Genomic DNA, 17898 nt, shown 5'->3' with positions numbered 1-17898 from the left:
TGTACAATCAACAGAAATTTCCACCCTCATTTAAAATCCATCACCATGGGGTCATTTTTTTCATTCACTTTAAGGCAATTAACCTGTACTCTTTTGATTCTAACTACTCTTTTACAGCCACTTAACTGCAACAGTATAAATGCCAAAACTTTATAAATGGCTATTATTGCTCAGGTCTTCTATCTTGAACTCCCTGAATAGCAAAAGGATGACGTCACAGCAAGTAGTTTCTTTCTACTTCATGGGGTTGCAAGAGGTGGTACCACTGGTAAGTCCATAGCAGGGAGGCTTTGAGGTCAGACTATTAAGTTCGTGCACCCGCTATTATCTTAATTTAAAAACGTGAAATAGGCTTTCAGCTACAGTAACATTAAAGACCATCTTTTCTCCGAAAGGAAAGAGGTTGACAAAGTCGAAGCAGCCAAGTGGACGTGCTACCAGCAGACCGTGGCTGTAATTGATGGTCACTTGGCATGCTCTGTGCGCCAGGCGATTTGTAGAATCCATAAAAAGAGATGTTGAGGTAATTATGTTTGTCATGATATATTGAAAGCCGGAATTGGCAACCTAATCAGAATGGCTGACAGCTGCAGCATGCAGATGCTATCAGACCTCTTGTCCATGGTGATAAAATGAAAGCGGGTCATTTTAACAGGTAACAGCTGTTCATTGCTAATTTGTTCAATTTTGCGCAGAGAATATAGGCAACGGTTGATTCTCTGTCCCGAGGGACCTCCTCTCTCCTCCCCTTTTGCCTCCAGTGTGAGCTGAGTAGCGGAAATCCAAGATGAACCGAAGCCACAGGCATGAACGCTAGGGTCTGTGATGATACAGGATGTATCTTTAATTTCACAAAGGACAAATTTCATGCAATTACTGGCAACAGATTTATTTTTGATTGATCAACGGGCTCTTTGTCTTCATGATGCCACGTTGGTAATGCTGTTTCATGGGTTATTACTTCTAAATCATGATCAACTGTGACCATAATAAGGTCTGTGAGAAAGCGGCATCAGTGGAAAACCATTCCAAGTGACAAACAGCAGCTCAGTAAGATATTTCCAGTGCTATCATCAAGGCAAACGGCAGCTTCTTTGAACGTTAGATCAAAAAACTTGACACTTTGTGCATACCTGTGATGCTGTTGGGCGCTTGATGGCTTTCTAATCTAATTTCTAATGGAAAATCCCCTGCAGTGCTGCTCAGGAAATTAATATTTCAATCATAACGGTTGTTGTTCGGCCATTTAGGATTTGTTAGTTCACCAAAGCCTTTAGTGAGTCCATTATTTCCGTAGCTTAGTGGGTTATCAGCCATCGTGGTTAGGGCACCATATAAATTCATTATCACAAGATAGCATGAATAGCGTGTGAAAAATTTAATTCACCTACGTGACGTGACAAAACTTGACTGCTGATGTTTCTGTCTGGTTATTTTTATGTGATAAACTGTAATCAAAAGGAAATAAAGAAATGATCTGTTTTGCAAGTATCTGTATGACTTTGCATTATTTCTGTGTTCCAGTCCTTTTCTGGCTTATGCCACATCATTTACGTTTTTTGCTGTGTTCTTGGCCTCTCTTGAAGATTATATTTTTTTAATCTCGGTGACCCTTTTAACCTGGTTAAATAAAGGATATATAAAAGTCACTTTGCCAAAAACTGATTGCAGCTTCTACCTTGTGACAGGAAGCTAAAAATGACTTGATATCATTCATAAGAGATATGTTTGACTGATTATAGGCCGCCAACAAGTCATTTACAGCAGTTTAAAACCCAGCAATCACTTTTTGGCAAATACTGGCAGTTACTTTTTGGCACGCCTTCAGTTAATGAGTAATTAAATCGGATAGACAGGTTAATGCATAGTACTATTGAATGAGTTGATTTTTCTTGTGCTGCAGCCTGGTGTTGCTTCCAGTGACAGGATGTAGATACTTGCTCAGTAATAATAAAAATGACATCTCCAACACTTTTCCTTCTGAACCCTGTGATGCATTTACGGTGCAGATGTAAATAAAGTTTTTCTGGGTGGTGCTTCAGCATCTAACTAGCTAGGAAAGGGCATAAACAGAATAACCTGTTTTACATGGTAATTTCATATTCAGCTTTATAAACACCTTGACAAATTTCATCAGTTTCTCTAAGCATTGCACGATGTGACCCTGGGGTGAATTTGGTGGGCTATTCATTCCTAGGAAGATTGGCAACTGTCTTGAACGTTTCCCACTTGTGAATAATGTTTCTCACTGCAGAATGATGGACTTCAGCTTGTCTGGAAACCATCCTATAACCCTTCACTTTTATAGCTGTGCTCCTGTTGCTGATGATTATTTAATCAAGTGCTTGTGATTCGCAATGCTTGGCTGCTACTTACCCACTTAATTTCTATGGAAGTAGTAACACACACCTTCGATGTTTTGGCTTCATTTTTGATAAATAAACAATGACACAAAGTAATATATCATGCGTTGTTGTTCATCTGAGGTTGTATTTGAACAATTTTAAGACCTGCTAAGAACCAGATGATTTTTATTGTCCTGACACATAAAACCTTAAATTAATAAGTCAACAAAGTGTGAGTCAACAAAGTTTAGTGTCACAACTTTTAAATATGAAGTTTAAAAAGAGCCATCCAAGTGTTTTATGAAGATAAGTATTTTGGCAGGAATGCTAGGGCATTAATTACCTTAATTTATGATGCCATTAGTATAACTATAATGCTAGTATAAATTATGTCTAATTGGCCTATCACTGGGATTATGGTAGGACATCAAATATCTCAAATTCGACGTTGTTTTGCTTTGAATTTTCATTTTGATTCATGGTAACAGGGATTTTTAATCAAAGCATTCATGGTTTCTGACAAATCTCTGAAGAATAATTGCAGATGACATTTATAATGGTCATCAACACACCAAAACATTTTACACACAGGGATGAGAGAAGGTTAAAAAATAGATGAGTCATATACCAATTTGAGGCAATTTATTTGATACTTTTACAGACTGCATGGTTTCTCAGACTCATCACCAAACACTGCTTTGGATTCTTTGTATATTTGTTGCTTTCATAAAAACAAAAGTGTTTCAAAGCAATATTTTTTTAGCAATAAATTGCTAAACAACAACCTGGTGCTGAATGCCCAGAAGACAGTGGAGATTATTGTGGACTTCAGGAAGCACACAGCCCCACTCCCCCCCATCATCCTGACTGACACCCCTATCACCTCTGTGGACTCATTCCGCTTCCTGGGTACCACCATCACTCAGGACCTGAAGTGGGAGCCCACCATCACCTCCGTCATTAAGAAAGCCCAGCAGAGGATGTACTTCCTGAGGCAGCTGAAGAAATTCAACCTGCCAACACGGACGATGATGCAATTCTACACTGCAATCATCGAGTCCATCCTCACCTCCTCCATCACCGTGTGGTATGCTGGAGCCACTATCAGGGACAAACAGAGACTGCAGCGTGTTGTGCGCTCTGCTGAGAAGGTGATTGGCTGCAGACTCCCATCTCTGCAGGACCTGTACACCTCCAGGACACTGCGGCGTGCAGCTCGGATCTCAGCTGACCCTTCTCACCCTGGACACAGTCTGTTTGACCTGCTCCCCTCAGGCAGGAGGCTCCGGTCCATTCGCACCAGAACCTCTCGCCATAAGAACAGTTTCTTCCCCTCTGCTGTTGGACACATGAACAATAACCATATGACTGTTCCCACCACTAACACATGACCCTACGCTGTGTTCACTGCATCATTCCATGTTTGGCACTGATCACCACCTGCACTCATGTATATATCATGTATATATCTTTCCACGTAGCATTCTTAATTCTTATCCCTACTTTTATTTTTTCATGTCTATTTAAGTGCTATTTATGACAGCATGTTTGCACTGAAGCACCGCAGCAATTTCCTAATGTTGTGAACCTGCTCAACATTTGGCAATAAACCCCTTTCTGATTCTGATTCTGATTCTGATTCTTTTCCAGTGTTTTTATGCCTATTTGCTGAACAAGCACCTGAGATGATTCATTCGTGCTTTTATGGAGTGTTAAGATTCGCTCATTGCGACCTCTAAGTCCAGCATACAGGTACTCTGTTTTTAAAAGGTTGCATTTACTGTTGATGTCAGTCGCATTAACGTCATGAGATGCTGTGATCAGTGGTGGAACATACAGTGCTTAATCTCATCCATATTTTTTTATGACGACATGTTTCCTCCTGGCAACAGTTCCATTAGCAGTTGTGTGTGTCTATGTGTGTGTCTCCCTCAAATGAGCTGGAGGACGGAAGCCAAAAAAGAAATCCAACCAGACAGGGACTTATATTTACATGTATGTTGTTAATGAATGAAATCAAGCTTCTGGTGGTATCAAGAGAGAGAGAATCTGCTGTTCATTTAAGGTATTTTTAATAAAAGATATGGTAAAACATGCATCTACTGCTTCTCTGTTAAATGAAGGCAGAAATGGGAATGGGAAGAAAGAGCATAGCCTAGCTCGCGCTAAAGTTAACAGAAATCTGCCTAACAGAATAAAACTGGACCAGATAATTCATCTTGTTTATTCTATATTTTACCTTTTCCTAAGTATAGATTACATTACATCCTGATATACTTAGTTGACTTTTTTCAAAATCATAATTTGATATTTGTGTTGTGTAGTAGTTAGCACTGCTGTGGTTAGCCTCCTAGCAAAAGAGTCCTGATTGTAAATCCATTGGCTGCCTGTGCCTGCTTTGGCTTCCTCCTACAGACTAAAAACATGCACGTTAGTTTAATTGGTGATTCTTAACTAGTAGATGTGAATAGTTGCCTGTCTTTCTCTGAATAAGGCCTCCAACAAACTGGCAACCTGTCCAGTATGCCCGATCTCTTGGTTAGCCTGGATTTGACAAGTGGGAGGAAAATTAATGGCTAAATAATTTGCTAGGTGGTGTAAACTGCTATCTGCATTTTTGTAAACAATAAGGCTATCTGATAGGAAACAAATCAGTTTAACCCATAAGCTATGACCACAAAAAAAGCATGTGCAATTAAGAGGCTAAGTGCTTTTATTTCAGTTAGGGTTGCCAACCGTCCCTTAAAAAACGGAATCGTCCCGTATTTAGAAACAAAAGTACACGACCCGTATTGAGCTAATAAGGGACGCACTTTGTCCCGTAATACAGTGAGAGTCAAAAGTAGTCTATAAATGTTTATGGAATTAACGCTTTGTTGGAAAACATAATTCCCAGCCCCTCTCCTGCTTTGTGACCAATGAGCTGACAGCACACTTATGACGAGTATGACAATTCAGATTACCGCTCATCTCATTGGTCGAGGAAAGGTCGCTTATGGAGAAAATACCGGAAGACAACAGATGACCACAACAAGAAGCATGGCCAACAGGGAAACAAACGCCAACACTGCGGTGCAAGTCTCGGACGACAGTACACCTAAAGCTGGGCAGACACTGCGATTTTTTCAGTCACGTTATTCAGCTCCTGCTCAAACTGCACGATTGACTCGCAGGGGTTAGAAGTTGGTAGGTCACGATGCAGGTCTCACACTATACGGCCCGATGCTCTGATGCGACCTGAGTGCTCACACTGTGCCAACATAACATGAAGGTTATAACAGAAATTCTGTCACTCTCTCTCTCTCTCTCTCTCTGTCTTTCACTCACACAGACACGCACACCACCATCAACTTTGCTAAATTGCTAATGAAAAACATTTATCAGGCAGCTGTGATTGAGCAGCAGTGTAAATCCAACTATTTTCACGGTTGTTGTGGTCGTGATAATTTTGTGATGCCACATCGAAAAGGCTCGGATGAGCTTTCCAAAGTTCTACAAGTTGTGCCTCCATCGCTTGTGTCCAGATCACATGCTGCACAGCCGTGCTGCTCCATCTTTTTCACCGACGTTTACGTGTTTGCGCGTGAGCAGTGTGAGCGGCTGCGGTGACACCCTCACGAGCGATTGATGATCGGGAGCTGGTCGTGAGGTGTTAATCACTTCTCGTTACCCCACGTATACTACACGATGCACGATGAAGGCCAAAATCGGTCCGATCACCAAATCGGTCGCACGACTCAAAAACCGTCTCAAAATGGGCCAAAAATCGCACAGTGTAAGCCCAGCATTAGAGCAGCAATGTTTGTTCGCTCAGAGAAAGAAAAAAAAAAGGCTGCAAAAGTACAGGGAGGAATGGGAAAAGAAAAACACCTGGCTGGGAAAATGCACGATAACACCTATAAAGCGCACTGCACTGTGTGCCGGCGCACTTTTTCCATAGGCATGCTTCTAATGGTGGGCACAAGAAGAACATGAGGGGCGTGAAAGCTCGGGGAACCCTTAACCAATTTTTTGTCCACCAGGCCACGGCAGAAGCAGATATGGTATGTAAACACTGGTTTGTTTTTTTAAACCCTCTGGTTAAGGTTAATATGGGCATGTGCAGTGAATATCAGCGCTATGTGGCCAGAAGTGTGATAATATAATTTATTTGGTGTAATAAACAACTGCAAGGATAGATGATTACAACAAATAGATGACTAATACACACACAAAAAAAGCTAGAAAATTCACCACACTGGGAAGGGTGAAGACAACTGGGTCGCCCAGCCCTGGCCACGAGGTGTCCCTTGTTTTTTTTTTCAGGGAGTTGGCAACCCTAATTTCAGTACAGTATGCTTCAAAGCATTTTCACTGCGGACCCACTTGTGTTTCAGTTGAACGTCAACAAGTGAGTTTTCCATGCTGTGTGAAAAGGTTTCACATCTGACTTTGCATGCCTCGCTTTGATCTTGGCCTTAGAAGAAATTTATACAAAAGGTTCATTTTAGAGACTCAGGGAACCAAAGTTTTCCGCCTAGCTCTACATTTCTTTGTCTTCTTAGTTTCACACTTGATTTTATTTCCATCTCTTTGAGCCTTGCGCCTGTTGCTTTTTTTTGTTACTTTATCTAGCATACCTAAGCATACATATATTCTCACACATGAGTTAAGACTTAAAATAGATCCCCTGGCTGAATATTGAGTGTAGGATATCACATTTTTTCTATGTAATTAACTATAATATTTTAATAAGGCGCCATTCATTGCCCACAAAGTTCTCCTCAATGTGTTACACAGCTATTTACTGTATGATAAAATTACAGATATATTGAGGACCTGACAGTTTATCTATACCTTCCACGTATTTTGATCACGTTAAATAGCACTTTAAATTCCAAAAGTTGTGACTGATAATTTAAGCAATATTCTGATTTTACAAGACAGACAAGCATTCAAACCTAACACGCCTGTTCAGGTACCCAGAGAAAATCCAATGCAAGCTCCAGCAGCAAGTTGAACACAGAAACCTGTTGCTTGGAGGTGATGATGCTCACCATACAAATGTTCTCTCTGTTACTAACAGGGAGGGACAAAGTTTTATATTTTTACTTATTAATATGTTAGTAGAGAATTTCTTTAAAAAGTATTGGAACATGTTATTTGTTTGTGCTACATATTCATATACAGAATCTATTATCTCAGCCAGGAGAGCTTGCAGTCTTTGGGCAAGCCAATCTAACCACCAGCATACTGAAGAGCAGATATCAGACTGGGATCAATCTTCTCATCTGACTCTTGATAATAAAGCAAATAAGGACATTTCCTGAAATGTTGAACTAATTTGAGATAAGATCTCTTTTGGTCAAGTGTAACATTATGAACATTTAATCTCTTTTGAGACACGGGGGAATGTGCTGACTGGAAAAAAATAATAGCTAAGGATGTAAAAGCAAGTTGCAGCTCCGATCCATATCACATGTAAACCACACACATGTATAAATCCAAACAGGGTAAAAATTCAGCATGAGGCAATTCTGATAGTGTTGTGACTCCTGCCTGAATTAATCCATTCTGACTTACCTGTCAGAAAGTCAGATAAGTCAACCTGTCAGCCCAGCAGCCTGACTGGTGATTTGTGTGTTCATGCGTTGTTGTGTAAGCAGTGTGTAACAGCAGGGTTTATTCTGTCTGCGTGTGCATTGGCGTGCTCTGACAGGTCAATCAATGAGGAGATGCAGTCTGCTGTTGGTTCATTGAACTGCTGTGGTAAAAGGAGAGCAAGTAAGGGTCATCTCATCCCGTTCCTCATGCTGCTTTGACTGCTCGGATTGATTGCTAACCGATTTGTATTTCTATTTTTACGTTACCTCCGATTGGCCTGATAGACTTCATCATTGCAGATTTTTTTACAATGGAAATATTAATAATTACTTCAAGATGCAATGCCAGAAATAAAGGAAATGAAATGAAGCTCTTTGTGTTTTTCCTGTCCGCATTTCATCTCCCTTCTGCTTGGAAATACTTCATTATTTCACCTTGGAAGATGGCTCTGTCAGGCGCAGCTGACAAATGAACAGCCTCAGTTGTGTTGATCATTTTAGCTTACATTTTTTTCAGCGCTGGCACTAAACCTAATTTGAAACACAACATTCAATCATCAACGTATAAAGGGATGTGAGGCGAGGCACATCATCATTTCTAATTCTCTTTGATTCTAATTCTTAGTCTGTTGAATTGTTTCCAGTAGTTTTCCATGCAAATAACATGCAAAGTTTTTTTTTTCTTCCTTCAAAATTACATTAAAGGCTTTGTAAAAAGACTTTACTGTCATTTACGTGAAAATATGCACATTAAGGAATATCACTGTCCTAATGTTTAGTGTAAATTATATAGCTTTCTTATCTGCACAAACAATCAAGAGTGACAATTTATTGTCGTGGAAAAAATGCGTAAGAGAAAAACTTTTCAGTGTACTATTTAAGACAAAAAAATAAAGGTCTTTTCACAGCACATTAGCACTTTAAAAACAAGATGAGTGCGAGGAAAGGCGACGTGTGCAGGAATCAGCGGGTGACAAAGAAAAGACAAGAGGCAGTGTTCTTACAAGGAGGGGAAATTTTATTTATAACACATGGTGCTGACAGGGAATCTCCAGCTCAGCGTCTATATTACAAGGTTGATCTGCAAGGCTGCGCATGTACTGTACGGTATTTGGAAACCAAGATTGCAGTGGCACTATAAACACACGCTTGAAACAACAGACTCGTTCCCTTTTGGTTTTTTTTTTGGTTGTTGTTTTTTTTCTTCATTTTTTTTTTACAAAATGGTACAAACAACAATACAAAATATTTGTGCTGTTGACAATTTACAAAAGAAGTCTTTTGACTCAATAACTGTGCAATTTTTTTTTTAAGTTTTTTTCTTTAATCTCCTCCATTTGAAACAATGTGACTATGGTACACCAGAATGCCTTCTGGACTGCAGCGCCTGTCATGCGGGCTGCAACACTTTTTGAAATGTAGTATGGTTACTGTAATAGAACTCATCTGTCCATTATAAAAAAGACACATGCAAAAAGCTCCAATTGTACAGTTACAGTTTGGCTAACTTTGTCTCTTTAGCTTCAAGCAAATACTACATTATGTACACTTGGACTTGAATAGCATTAGGATAACTCTTATGAAACACTGCTTCTCATCTTTGTGTTTCTAGCCTTTGCAGGACAATAGTTTGGCTTCTGTCGGAGCGTCCCGTCACACATGTGTCCATGGTCAGGCAGTGTCCAGAGTGAGATTAAATGTCCCTTAACCAAAGCAGAAATCAGGGTCGGACTACAGCAGTGCAATACTTCTTTCTTCCTTCAATCTTGTTTGTTAATGTTTTCCCTCCATTTAATAGAGGGACAAGACAAGTGGACCAGGTAACAATTAATGGCCAAAGCTCCTTTATTTCCCCAAATAAACTGCATTTTAATGGGGAGCCAAGTCTGATGCAAACCACTGATATATTTGCTGCTGTGTCAATGTGAGTCATTAACATTCAATATTGTAATGTCATTGCGTTATCTAAACAACGCGGTTCTAAAGGTCAGTTAGGTTGTCTAAAGTGGGGCCTCGTGTTTCGTCTGGCCCTGAATCTGGTCTGAATGTCCAATAAGAAAGTACGAGTAGTCTGTGAAGCATGTCTTTATTCTACGAACACTGGATGGTCATCAGCAAAGTCGCAGCTTTACTGCTGGATTAAAACAACGCTGAACGGGCTCATATATTATAGAACACTCACATATATACAGTAAGGCCTAGAGGAGTGAGTGTGTGCTAGTATAGACTGTACAAGTTGGTTTTAAGTGGAGCCTTTTTGCTAAAAATGAAGCAAAAGTTGAACAGCGACACGAGTATGGCTGTAAGCTCTTACAGAATCCTACAGATTCTTTTAAATGCACATGGCTTTTTGTGAAATATAGTTTGCCAGGTATTTGTTTTAAACAAAACTACGGTGAAAGGAAATGCAAAGACTGCACGGAAACAGGTAAATCATGTCATCAAGTGTATAAAAATGTTCCGTATATACAACACTTATGTCAGAAATAATCACAAATAGCAGAAAGTAACAGCTGTGTTTATTTTGTGTAGATATTCTGGAGGCTGAGGAGCAGTCGGATAGATAAGAGCTTATCCAGCTGTAAGCTGGGGGAACCACTCTGTTTCTCATGTCTGAGCTGAGAGCTGCGCTGAACATCGCCACTTTCTGGCTTTACAATGCAAGGTTTGACCTACAACTACCTAATTTTAAGAGATTGTTACCCTGTTCGCCTTATTAATTACACTTATAGATGCTGCTTTCCCTGTTCATAGTTGAAAATGAACGTTTTAACTTCTGTTCAGTTTGCATAAAAAATACATTTATCTCATCACAAGTCAACTTTCATACATCCATTCTGAGAGCATACTTACTTTTTCCATGTCATCACTTTTCACGTTTATACTTATACTGTATATTTAATCTGTTTAAACCGACCAGGTGAAGAACTGAAAAGCAGCAGCAAGAAGGGGGAAAAAAAGAGTAAGAGTCCCGGATCCTTCTTGTCATATCATGTGAATGTGACTGTTACTGATATTTCCACGAAGCAGTCATTATAATCATTATTTATAGACGATCTGGTCAGTTCACATGGAGCTCAAACGAGCCACCACTGAAAAGCGTTTTAATTTGCACTTGGAAGATAAGGAAAGATTAAACCTTTCTATCTGTAGCCAGCGTCTGGTCCCTCTGTGAAATGTTTTGGGTATTTAAATAACATAAAACAGAGACTAAAGCTCCCCCCCCCCCAGTTCTCTTTACACTGCCCTGAAATATGATTACAAAAACCCACGGGTAGCGCTGCTTTTTCATTAAGTCACAACAAAAACTGCCTTTCAAAATGTCTGTCTCATAGAAAAACGTTATTACTGAAGCTTTAGTTTAGCTTTTTCTGCTTTGATAAAGTGCAGAATTTCTTATACTTTCCCTTCTACTAACTTCTTTTTAAAAACCTCTTGAACTCAAAGCCAAAAATTTTAGGAGAAAATTTCAGATGAATGAAACGCTGCCTGAAAAGAGACAGATTGTGAAGGCACTAAGTCCCTGGCTGAGGCTCAATTCCCACAGTTTCTCTGACAGGGACCAGCACCAGAGTTTGTATATTAAAAGTTTGTTGAGAAACAACAGTGAGTCAACAGACGGATAATGAAAAAAAGGGAGACAGAGGGACTCAGAATGGGGCCTGGACAAGATAACTGTTCTGTAAGTAATGCTATCAGAGCTATTTAAAGTTATCTGGTAGTTTCTTCATAAATGTACATTTAATATAGTTTCTGTGGCGCTTTTACTGCATGATAACTGGTGCCATGTTATTACCTTTAGACGCAAATATCTTGCATCTAAGTGACGAAACGGTTCTCCCACTGAAACGCTACGTCCAGATGAAAAGAATCAACCTTTTGGGATTTGGATGCACATAAACACGCAGACTTTAAGTTATCCTAAAGGCAGAATCATGTTAAATACCTTCATTTTCCTAAATAACCCTCACCTTACATAGTTAAACATTACAGAGGTAACACGTGTGACTTGTCAATCTTCAAATTTAGTAACAAGCCGTATCGAGTTTTCGCTGCAAACGCAGGGAGCTCAAAACAAACACAGCTGCTATTGAAGCCACGATAAACAAAGACACATAATGCATTTCTTCTCTAAGACAGTCCTGTTATGTATTTTTGTGATTTAATTCATCACATTCAAGTTGGCTGTGATCTAGGAGCACAGATATGCCTGACTTGAAAAATTAATGATTTGTCCATAAGTTACAGACACACTGTAGGCCTATGTACAGTACGTCTAGCATAAAGCGCCCTCGATGGCCAGTCACCACTCCTCTGAAACCAGTACTGAGATCTCCCGCAGCTACCACAGCCCTGCACGACGGGAGAAATGACAAGGGAGGTGTGAATTAAAGGGTCAGGGGGTCATATGGGGGCGTGTAAGTCCAGAGAATGGCAACCAATCCTGAGTTAGCGGGAGTCAGCTAAAATACGCACCACTGAAGGCACTTTTTTAAACAACAGTGCTTCTGTTCTAAGTAATTCAAGTTCAAGAAAGAATAAACCGAGGCCCTTCGTGCAGGAAGGACTTTCATATCGATGTTCTTGTTCTCCTTTTCTTATCCTTTGTTTGCCTCAGACAAAGCAAGCAGCTCAACCTAAAGCTTCTTCAAAGAGTCGGGCGGGGGCTGACAGCGAGGGAAAAGCGATGACCCTCGGGAATAGGGAACAGCTTGAATCGAAGAGGGGTGAGGATATAAAAAAAATAAATACAAATAAAAGGCTACACAAACATAGGTAAAAAAATGAAAATCTGACAAGAGGAACTTAAACCTAAATCTAGCATATAACATTCAAATGGAACAAAAGCACAACAGTTTGAAAATTAATGAGAAGTCTGAAAAATCAGAGCTTCCATTTCAGTCACAGACAGGCTTAGAGCAGGAGACGGTTGAGAAGAGCACCCGAAACTGACTCATGGTGCTGGTCCTCTGTGGTGGGCAATTTGATTGGTTGGTTGGTTGGTCAGTCCGTTGGTCAGTGTGAACATGTCCTTGTTATCTTGTGTTCAATAAGGATGTAATAGCCCCTTGTTTTAGGGGTCAGAGCATGGCAGGCCAGCTGACGGGACAAGGATGTGTGTTTGCGTGTGTGTGTATGTGTGTACGCGTGCGACTGGGCAAATTTAATCATCGTCCCCTCCTCCGTACATGTCAGCCAGCTTCTTAAATCGGGGGCCCCAGTCATTGAGGTAGTCATAGTCCTGGTCTCCTGTGCTGGAGGAGTTGAGGGAGCTGACAGAGCCAGCGGCGGAGCCGCTACCCTCGTAGTCAAACACCAGCAAGGAGTCGTATGGAGGAGCCGTAGGATCGTTGTCTGCTGCTCTCAGTCCCTGAAGAAGACGGGAAAGCAGAGAAGTCAGCTGTTAAACTGTTGCACTACTTTATGTGATTTGTATGTTGAGCGATATTCCTCAAAGCCATTAAACTCAGCGTTGCATCAAACTGACATTTAATGTAAATCATGCCCTCATTTATAGCATATTTGTGTATATACTGTAGCATTGCATAATTAAATAATGTCAGCTTGTTCAAGGTGCTGTGAATCGTACCTGTTGTATACATGGGGGTCTTTAATGTACCCATACTTAACATTGTACAAAATCATCTTTATGTTTAAGTAAAACTATCAAACATTACAGAAATTGATGCATTCATATAGTTTTTATACCTCTACATGTACATGTGAAGCTAACAGAAGAACCTGATTGCTGCAGGTTTTACCTAAAAGCAGCTGGGTAGCATTGTGGTAGTGTCACCTTTGAAGCAGCAGAACAGAGTTCCCAGACACTGTGCGGATAAAAAGTCAGATGCTGGGAAACCCGAACATGAATGGATGGAGTTATCAGAAGCCAAGATGACAGACATACAGGAAAGCTCCACCAGAGGGCAAGAAAGCAGAAAAGCCATCAACATGTGTGCCCTCCCAATCATCAGAAATGTAGTACATAGGAGGCACGATCCAAGATGAAACACAACACAGAGGCTGTGATAATGGCAGCACAAGCACCAGATTCATACACAGGACCAAAGGTGCAGAGATGCCTCTGGCAAAGTCCTGCACATTAGTGCAAGCTCAGCCAGTTTAAAGGACCATCTTTGCTGCACACTGATTAGATACACTGAGGACGGCAGAGGTAATACCCTCCAAAGCTTAACTTGGTGAAGAACAACCGGATTCTAAATAACAAATCAGCAGAACAGAGTCAGAGGGAAGCTGTGATAGATATGGCAACCAAAGCTGAGAGTTAAGTCTTAGAGCATCCACAACATATATGCTAATAGACCAGTTTGACCTTTGTTTTGCATTGTTCTGTTTGGTTTAGGATCTTCTAAATCATAGTGCATAGAAAACCACAATAAAAATGTATTCTTAAAGATTATGCTCAGAAAAAAGGCACAAGAAGTGAAAAGATCTTAAAGAATTACTAGTTATTTTTAGAGGTATGTATCATACAGAAAGCTTTTGGTAAATATCACTGGTTGTAGAAAGTATGCTGCATCCTAAAGGACTTATCTCACCCTGCTCATCAGCTGTTTGAATGTCTGCCCTCAGGCAAACGCACTAGCACTAGCACGCACTACATGATTAAGAAACTACTACCACAATTCTCCAAAATCCTAGAAAACCTGTTTAATAAACGATTAGACAAATTCTTAGATAAATATAAATTACTCTCTGACAGTCAATATGGATTCAGATCAAAAAGATCAACATCTCTGGCATTAATCGAATCAATTGAGGAGATTACGAATGCTATAGATCAGAAACAGTATGCAGCTGGAGTATTTCTGGATCTCAAGAAAGCATTCGACACAATCAATCATGACATATTAATTAATAAACTGGAACGGTATGGGATTAGGGGGGTTGTACTGCAATGGGTGAAAAATTATTTAAGTGACCGGAAACAATTTGTGAAGCTGGGTGTCCATTCCTCATCATGCTTGGACATTGCTTGTGGTGTTCCACAAGGCTCTGTACTGGGTCCAAAATTATTTATTATTTATATAAATGATATTTGTAAGGCATCTGATATATTAAAATTAGTATTATTTGCAGATGACACAAATATTTTTTGTTCTGGGGGGAATCTAAAGGAGCTGCTGGATACAATTACTTCAGAAATGTGCAAAATTAAAAAATGGTTTAACAGGAACAAACTATCGCTAAATCTAAGTAAAACTAAAATTATCTTATTTGGGAATTCCCTTAGAAATGCACAAGTGCAGATTCATGTAGATGGTGTGGAAATTGAAAGAGTACTTGAACATAAGTTTCTTGGTGTGATTATAGATGATAAATTAAACTGGAAGTCTCATATAAATCATATACATAACAAAATTTCAAGAAGTGTCTCAATCTTGAGTAAAGTAAAACACATTCTGGACCACAAATCACTCCACATTCTCTATTGTTCCCTGATTGCACCGTATTTGAATTACTGTGCAGAGGTTTGGGGCAATACTTACAAATGTTCGCTATCATCAATCTTTATATTACAAAAAAGGGCCATAAGGATAATCCATAAAACTGGTTACAGAGATCATACAAATTCACTATTCTTAAAATCAAAAATTCTAAAATTCACAGATCTGGTTCATTTTCTCACAGCACAAATTATATATAAAGCAATAAATAACCTGCTTCCTGACAATATTCTAAAAATGTTTTCTAAAAGGGAACGGGGATACAATTTGAGGGGGGAATTAAATTTAAAACATCCTCGTATCCGTACAACATTAAAAAGTTTTTGCATCTCTGTGTGTGGAGTGAAGCTGTGGAACAGACTAAGTAAAGATATGAAGCAATGTCCAAGCATGGCGCAGTTTAAAAAGCGGTTTAAGGATATGGTTTTTACAGGGTACAGGGAAAAGGTAGAGATTTGATAGGGTGTTCTTGTCTAATATTTTCATGTGTGTGCGCATGCACGGGTTTGTTGGTATGGGTATGTATGTATGTATGTATGTATGTGTATATATATATATATATATATATGTATGTATGTATGTATGTATGTATATATATATATATATATATATATATATATATATATATATATTAAATATATATAAAATTGTAGGTTGTGTATCCTTCAGGTGTTAATGGGGTTATTGAAAATGTGTATATGTGCGTATGTGTGTATATACGTAGGTATGGATAGATAGAAACATATATGTGTATATATTAAAAAAAAAAAAAAAAAAAAAAAAAATTACACATAACATATAATGTAATTACAAGGAGGTATTTCTGTAGTCTATTGATACTAGATAGTGGAAAAGGGGTGGGATTAAATAAGCTTATGCTTCTTCCTGCTCCTTTTTGAACATGGACGTTATTTGGAGTTGTGGTTGCTCGTTTTCCTTTTGTTTGCTTTGTTCATTTGTCTCTTTTAATTCTATTTTTTTTTTTTATACTTTTTCAACATGTTCAAAATAAAGATTCAATCAATCAATCAATCAAAAACAGGTTTGTTTGTTTTTTTCAAATCCCAGAACCACCATCTCACTGAACTCTGCTCTGAAATCACACACCATAAATCAGTAACAGACCAATTCAATCAGCACCTGCTGCAATACTATTTACTATCTACTATTTATACACAATCTTCTTAGACAAGTGCAGTATCTTTATAAAACTACTGTGGCCACTTTTGACTCTTTTAAAAATATCTGAACATCTGGAACTGTGTTTGTATCTTTTACATACCTAATAAGTTCAATTTCTAGGTAGTGTGCAGAGTTGTTGTGGTTTTTTTCTTCTTCTACATAGTGACGATATAGAAATTGCGAGTGTATATGGTTGGTGTGGAACTTTGCTTCTCAATAACAGGCCAAAAGTTACTGAGCCTCAGCCACAACATTATCAATATTAACAATGACAGGTGAACAAGCGAAGTTTCTCATGCCCTTACGTGTCATACTGTTTACACAGCACGATTGGCACCTACACAACCTCATTGTGTAGGTGCCAATGATTGATCCGTGAATACAAATACAAAACTCAGGAGCTCTTTGTTTCAATGTGCGATCATCCCTTTTCATCAATACTTTGACACAGTTTCATAAATAAGATATGACGGGGTCTTCATGTTATCTGGCAAGGCTCGATTCTTTGCTCGCTTCCAAGAATGATAAATTGGGGCCATCGACCTGAAGGTTAGCTAGGTGAAAAGAATGGACTTCATCCTTTTCAGTCACATAATGAGAGATACTATGGATAGAAACCTAAAAAGCTTCAATCGGTCTGGGCACAGTGCATGGCAATATCACCATGTGTTTGCTGTGTTTGTGTTTAACCAGACTGCTGAAGCGAGCTCAGGTGAGTGCATGTGTGAAAGAGAGAGAGTGAGAGAGAGTCAAGGCTGGATGGATCAAAGCTGAACAGCTGCCAACACCTCTCGAGTGTGAACGTGTTGTCACAAGTCTGTCAATCAGCATTTTCTCGCATCAGTGTTCCAACACTGGAGTTGTGTGAGTGGACAGTGCTCATTTGTACGTGTGTGTGCGTAAATTAACCCGGCACGGTGAGAGGAGCTGTAACATAAAGCAAAACCTGTCGTTCCCATCACCCTGGTAGAGTTCTACGTTTTGAACAACATTCAGAATAAGTAATCACGTTAGGTGTCAGATTGACGGAAAGTAAAAGTGAGTGGTCCATCTTATAGCGGGAACAAACAATCTAGTAACAGTGGAGCCATTGTGCATGCAAAAGATAATGTGTGCTTATAAATCTACCTCATGGATGAAGTCTCCGATGTCTCCGGGGTGGGGAACAACAGGTCTGATCGGATACTGGGACTCTGGGATGATCGGACGCTCATCCACCCTGCGGACACCAGGCGGCTTGCTGATGATGTGCTCCAAGGAGTCGGGCTGCTGCAGCTGGCTTAAGTCATAGTCCTGCAGAGAAATCTAAGTAAGGTACAG

The 17898-nt window shown here is 39.5% G+C and overlaps 1 protein-coding gene and 1 long non-coding RNA gene across 3 annotated transcripts in view; one reads left to right on the top strand and one right to left on the bottom strand.

The window, feature by feature from the left end:
* Positions 1-5243: 5243 nt before the first annotated feature.
* On the top strand, positions 5244-17888 carry LOC146645403 (uncharacterized). Of its 2 annotated transcripts, XR_014908981.1 has the most exons (5): positions 5244-6388; positions 10460-10592; positions 10848-10889; positions 12546-12654; positions 17751-17888. It is a non-coding gene; the product is annotated as an uncharacterized LOC146645403 (long non-coding RNA). The 2 variants fall into 2 exon arrangements; XR_014908980.1 differs by lacking the exons at positions 12546-12654; positions 17751-17888 and having other exon boundaries at positions 5248-6388; positions 10848-10976.
* Positions 10430-17898, bottom strand: part of LOC146645400 (cadherin-4-like) — a 252601-nt gene continuing 245132 nt past the window's right edge. The window contains exons 16-17 of the mRNA XM_085392639.1: positions 17707-17871; positions 10430-13298 (exon numbers count right to left, since the gene is read on the bottom strand). Coding sequence (XP_085248765.1) covers positions 13092-13298; positions 17707-17871 — 372 coding nt within the window. The 3' untranslated portion in view covers positions 10430-13091. The remainder of the gene's footprint in view (positions 13299-17706; positions 17872-17898) is intronic.

This window comes from Rhamphochromis longiceps, linkage group LG20 (assembly GCF_057381845.1).
Source record: "Rhamphochromis longiceps isolate RC_006_pf linkage group LG20, R_longiceps_female_GT1.1, whole genome shotgun sequence".
NCBI classification, from domain to species: Eukaryota; Metazoa; Chordata; class Actinopteri; order Cichliformes; family Cichlidae; genus Rhamphochromis; species Rhamphochromis longiceps.
Note: the sequence above shows the minus strand (reverse complement) of the source record. Positions and strands in the feature narration are given on the sequence as shown.